Source organism: Rutidosis leptorrhynchoides, chromosome 11, assembly GCF_046630445.1.
Source record: "Rutidosis leptorrhynchoides isolate AG116_Rl617_1_P2 chromosome 11, CSIRO_AGI_Rlap_v1, whole genome shotgun sequence".
Taxonomy (NCBI): domain Eukaryota; kingdom Viridiplantae; phylum Streptophyta; class Magnoliopsida; order Asterales; family Asteraceae; genus Rutidosis; species Rutidosis leptorrhynchoides.
The window spans coordinates 231,053,372-231,059,333 of NC_092343.1; the positions used below are offsets into that span (position 1 = coordinate 231,053,372).

Consider the following 5,962-nt stretch of genomic DNA (forward strand, 5'->3'; position numbering starts at 1 on the left):
TCCCACTTAGATAACCATGAACCAAAATTTCTTTTGCTTTATGTTATGAGCTGCTACGAACTTGGGTTGGGCAGTTTTCTTTTTATTTATGAACCTTGAATCCAAGAAGAGGTCTTTGGGCCGAGATCCAATTAATTGATGGGTCGAGGTTCGTTTTCTGTTGGGGTGAACTAAGATGGGCCAGCTAATAGCTTATGTATCGGGCTGCTGTTGTGGTATTAGTTCACCACTTGACAAATCGATTCACTGCAACTCTATATATATATATATATATATTTCTGTCGAAGACTTGCTGCTACACACTTCTCCTTTCTTTCTATTTTTGCTTCGGCCATCTGTTACTGTGAGGATTACAATGATATGGTGATGATGAGTAGCTAGCAATGAAGATAAGGTAATATGTTAAGATAAGAGAGTATATTAAAAATATATTTGTTATTCAATATTTGAGGAAAGTTATGCAAGTGGATCATTATTGAAATTTTATGGCCGACATTTGACATTACATAGAATTTGTTTATTGAGTATCCAAGGAAATTAGTGTTTCTTCTTTGTCTCTATGGCCGACACCCGACTAATTCCACCCATTATTTTTCCTGTTAAATGATTTGGGGACCGTGGACTTAGTTTAATGGTTGGGACGAGAAGTTGTTACATTATTTGATAATGCCATGAAACCATCGAACATGTGGTAGATTTTTTTATAAAGCACCAAGGTTTAAAGGGGTTTTTCCTGTTAGGTTAGTAATAATTTTTGATAGGCTAGTAAACCTTTTTGAACAAATGGGCCGTTCTTTACTTATTGATTCCTGACGATGACAACACCCAACGCTTGCATGATTTGAGCGATAACCGAAATTGTTTATGATGGTGAAGATTAGATCATGATGATTATGATCATAATAGACGATGAGGTTGTATGATGTCATGATGATTCGGGTTGAATTATGATATTGATCGTATGATGTCGAATATAATAATAAGAACAATAAAGATAAAGGAACTGAAGTAATGTATAAATAAAATCAAAGTCGTGGTTTAACAGAAAAGGGAAAACAGATGGATGGTTGGGTGTTGTGTTGATGAACGAGAGGTCGCGTGTTCAAACCTGGACTTGGACATTTTTTTTAAGGACTACTCTTTGAGGTTCGTGAATCCGAGGCCAACCCTGCATTGTTGAATATAGTCTTATGTATTTTACTACAAAATACATTAGGTGAGTTCATTTGATTCCCTTTTACTCTTTACATTTTTGGGACTGAGAATTCATGCGCTGTTTTTACAAATGTTTTATTAAATATTTTTTTTTTAAATATATTTTTGAACTGCGAATACATGAAATGCTTTTATAAATGTTTGACGAGATAGACACAAGCAAACCATTCCTCGAATGAATTATTATGCAGACAGAAGTTCTGTGGATTATTATTGAATTATGTGGACTTGATAATTGCCACTAATTGTTGTGAATATTTTTCCCCTGATTATTATTGCTTGGTAACCTAAGAATTAGAATCGGGTATGGCCCTAATTCACGCGAATCCTAAAGGTAGCTACCGGATTTAACACCCCCACCCAGAATGTTCACTAGACGGAAGGGCTAGTGGGCGTGGTGTTTAGTACTTCGAAGTTTATATGATTATTATACAGACGAGATGTTCTGTTTTGGGGATATTATTATGCGCATTATATGTTAAGGTCGGTTACCAAGCCAAGCTATAAAAACAATGAAAAATGAATGTTATGTATCGAGAGAATGATTTTATACACAGGTTATGTGTATGTTATTTTTATGCACGAGATATGTGTACGGTTACTAAGATTTATGAAAGATGATTTCGTACACGAGAAAGGTGTACTGTATTTAAAATATATCGCATGTACATTACAGGTGGGTATAGGATTCGGGCCCATTTGTACCATGCAGGATTTAAATCTTGTGGTCTATCAAAATGATTAATTTTATTGTTTTATGATAAACTTATGAACTCACCAACCTTTTGGTTGATACTTTAAAGCATGTTTATTCTCAGGTATGAAAGAAATCTTCCGCTGTGCATTTGCTCATATTACATGGAGTCGTTCATGGCATATAGAGGTCAGAATCTCGCAATGGGACCAACTGTTGAAGACTTCGTCCAGATGAATTAGGACGGGTCACTACACACCACGCACAGTGCATGTGGCGTCAGAAATTAAGTTGTCTCGATAAAAATTTTGGTAACAGGTACTTGAACACATCATGTATGGTACGTGATATGGGCACAATGAACATATTTGCAATTATGATTTTTTGGAGGCATATTATAAAATAGTATTTGAAATGACAGTATTATATATACATATATCTAATAGACAAAAATGATGAATAGTATAGGGGCATTTTCGACTTTTCATCTTTTTAAAAAAAAAAAATTCATTTCACCAAAAGCCCCTAAGACTTTTTTCAAAAATTCAAATCGACCCCCTAAACAGGGGGTAAAGTGTCAAATAACCATTTTCATAAAAAATCTTAAGTAAACTCCACCCAAATATTCAACGGATCATATCTTCTCGCTCGCAACGAGTTAAATATTTCCGACACCATCGTTAAACTCGAAATAATTTTAGGAACACAATGTCACTAACTATACGCAAAACGGACGCTTTTTAAAAAACGCTAAATATTTGGGGTACTTTTAATACACGTTGATTTTGCGTTAAATTTTTAAAAATCGACAATTCCATAGCGAAACGCAGAGATGCACATATATTGTTAATTTAAAATAACATGTAAATCTTTCACGGGTTATACCTTTTAGTTCGACTCGAGTTGCGCTTCAACGACATCATCGTTAGCTACGAAATAATTTTACAAACTAAACGCAATAAAATACATTGAAAACCGACCCCCAGCGCGAAGCGAGGGGTTCGAAAACTAGTTTTGATCAATTTTCCAATTTTAATTTTATGGACGTGAACCCAACGCCTTAATGGGCTCAGCCCATTTCAACAGAAAAAACAATCAGATGTAGGGTTCATAATTTAGTAAAGCATACCCCCTATACATTTGCTGCATTTCACATCTTGCACACACCTTGATTGTTTGAAATTGATCAACCAGGCAGCAATACAACATGAGTTACAAGGTAATTAAGTATCTATCTTTTTGTAATTTAATCATTTTAATTACGTAGTTTAAGTATTTATGTAGTACTAACTGATAAATTAGGTTAATTATAAATGGCAATAATTTGTTAATTAATTGTTGTATTTGTGTGTCTAGTTTCATCAGTTTCAGGTTGTAGGCAGAGCATTGCCTACTGAAACAGATGAACATCCTAAAATCTACCGTATGAAGCTTTGGGCTACTAACGAAGTTCGTGCAAAGAGCAAGTTTTGGTATATCTACACAATCAATTTATATATATATATATATATATATATATATATATTTGATCGTTTATATGCATTTTGATACATATATGAAGCGATTTTTGTTCTTAATTTCTTGTGAAAAAGGTACTTTTTGAGGAAGCTTAAGAAGGTGAAAAAGAGCAATGGTCAGATGCTGGCTATCAATGAGGTAATAGTCCCCAACATGATATTGTTATATAATTATAATTTTAATTATAATTATAGTCTATAAGATTTTTATAATTGTTGTATGTTTTGTTGATTTAAATAAAGTGGCATTAGATCTATATTATTGCAGTTGTTGAAGTTCAACTTAAGTTGTAGTTAAATGAGCTGTTCTTATATGGTACAATATGCTATAGGTTGTTCAGGTTTACAACTACGTTCATCTAGTTTTGCTTCTTGTTGTTCGAGTTGACCATTATGTAATGTTTGAAAGAAGTGTGCCTTAGGCGAGCATAAGTGCTTTTAAGCTAGGGATGTTAAGTAAGTGTAAATTGGCTTAAGGTGGTTGCTTAGGCTCCTAGTGCTTTGAGACGTGCTTTGGCACCTTTTATGGTCATAAAATTGTTTGTATCGGGCTGCCTCTTTATTTATAGTTTTCGGCGCGCGATTTCGGCGCCGATTTTGTGGCCCGTTTTGGGTGGCCGTTTTCGGGGCGCGCTTTCGGGGCCCGTTTTCCGCGCGCGATTTCGGGGCCCGTTTTCGGCGCGCGTTTTCCGTCGCCCGTTTTTGACACCCGTTTTCGGCGCGCTTTTTCGGCGCGCTTTTCCGGCGCGCGATTTCGGGGCGCGTTTTCGGCGCACGTTTTCCGGCGCGCTATTTTTGTCGCGCGTTTTCGGCGCGCGTTTTCGGCGCGCGTTTTCCGTCGCGCGATTTCGGCGCCCGATTTCGGGGCCCGTTTTGGGCGGCCGTTTTCGGCGCGCGATTTTGGGGCCCGTTTTCGGTGCGCGTTTTCGGCGCACGTTTTCCGTCACCCTTTTTCGGCGCCCGTTTTTGGCGCGCTTTTTCGGCGGTCGTTTTCGGCGCGCGTTTTTCGGCGCGCGATTTCATCGCGCAATTTCGGGGTTCGTTTTCGGCCCGTTTTCTGCAGCCGTTTTCGGCGCTCGTTTTCGGCGCCCGTTTTCGGCGCCCGTTTTCGGGGCTCGTGTTCAGAAGAGATACATCAAAAAATACAAACAAGAAATTGTTACTAGCCCGACCCAACCGACCCGGGTCTTGCCCCAACCCGACCCGGGTCTTGACCCAACCCGACCCGGGTCTCGACCCAACCCGTCCGACCCATTTTAATTCTGACCTGTTTGGACCCATGACCCATTTCGACCCGAACCCATCTTTGACCCAACCCGACCCATCTCGACCCGTTTGCCAGGTATAATACAGGTTTGTTGAATAGGTTTTAATGGGCTAGTATCTTTTTCTTAAGCTTGTTACAAATACTAGTGGCTTCTACTGTCTGTCCCTTGGCTATTGATTTGTTTTAACTTTTAACACATCTTGGTGATAAATGGTTAATGGCTCCAAGTTAAGAAACAAACCCAAATTACCAGCACTGAAAGTTGAATCGAACACAACCTGAATATAAGTAAGAATAAAGCAAATGGATCATTTCTAACGTTTATGTTGACTTTCATCACTAGTCATACTATGAATATAGTGGCGAATACAAAACTATGAAAATTCAAATTTTTTACATTTTTAGTATGTAAGTGAAGTATTTGTGTTGTTTAAGCAATAATACGGTAGAAAAGGGTTTGAAGAAGCAATTAGTAGTATGTAATGTGTAAAGGGAGGGTATTGCTATCATAAACCAATAAATCATATATCTATATCATTCACTAGTTATCTTTATCTGCTTCATTATATACATATATATAACTCGCGTTGGTTGCATTGTTTTATTTCTCTAGATTTTTGAGAAGAATCCAACAACGATCAAGAACTATGGCATATGGCTAAGATACCAATCGAGGACAGGGTACCATAACATGTACAAAGAGTACAGGGATACAACTCTTAACGGTTCTATTGAACAAATGTACACTGAGATGGCATCTCGCCACAGGGTGCGCCACCACTGCATCCAGGTCATCAAGACCGCAACCATTCCAGCTAAGCTTTGCAAGAGGGAGTCCACAAAACAATTTCATAACTCAAAGATCAAATTCCCATTGGTGTTTAAGAAAGTTAGACCTCCAACTAGGAAGCTCAAGACCACTTACAAAGCTTCAAGGCCTAATCTGTTTGTTTGAGTTATCGGTTTTGTAGTTTGTTTGTATAAGAGATGTTCTTGACTTCAACTTATTATTATTACCATAAACGTGTTTGTTGTTTCATGATCCTGGATTCTTTGTTGGTTTTAAAAGATTATGGATATCGTAAAATGGTTTTGGGACCCCTTAATTTCTTTAGATAATTGCTATTTCATCCTATTGTTTGTCGATTTAGCGACGTAGGCCCCATTTTTCTCCTATGAACTGATTATTGCTTTCTGCTGAATCTGTCCAATTTCAATCTATTCTTATCATTTTTAGGTTTCTTGTTACAATTCCAGAAAAAGTGTTCA

The 5,962-nt window shown here is 37.5% G+C and overlaps 1 protein-coding gene across 1 annotated transcript; it reads left to right on the top strand.

The window, feature by feature from the left end:
• Positions 1-2,994: 2,994 nt before the first annotated feature.
• LOC139876971 (large ribosomal subunit protein eL20y) lies at positions 2,995-5,732 on the top strand. The gene is made up of 4 exons (XM_071864378.1): positions 2,995-3,128; positions 3,266-3,381; positions 3,502-3,565; positions 5,307-5,732. The coding sequence occupies exons 1-4, from the start codon at positions 3,117-3,119 to the stop codon at positions 5,646-5,648; spliced, it is 534 nt and encodes a 177-aa protein (XP_071720479.1). The 5' UTR covers positions 2,995-3,116; the 3' UTR covers positions 5,649-5,732.
• Positions 5,733-5,962: the final 230 nt, after the last annotated feature.

Coding starts and splice junctions, on each gene's coding strand:
- LOC139876971 (XM_071864378.1), top strand. Junction 3,382..3,501: donor CGTGCAAAGAGCAAGTTTTG/GTATATCTACAC, acceptor CTTGTGAAAAAG/GTACTTTTTGAGGAAGCTTA. Junction 3,566..5,306: donor AGATGCTGGCTATCAATGAG/GTAATAGTCCCC, acceptor TTATTTCTCTAG/ATTTTTGAGAAGAATCCAAC.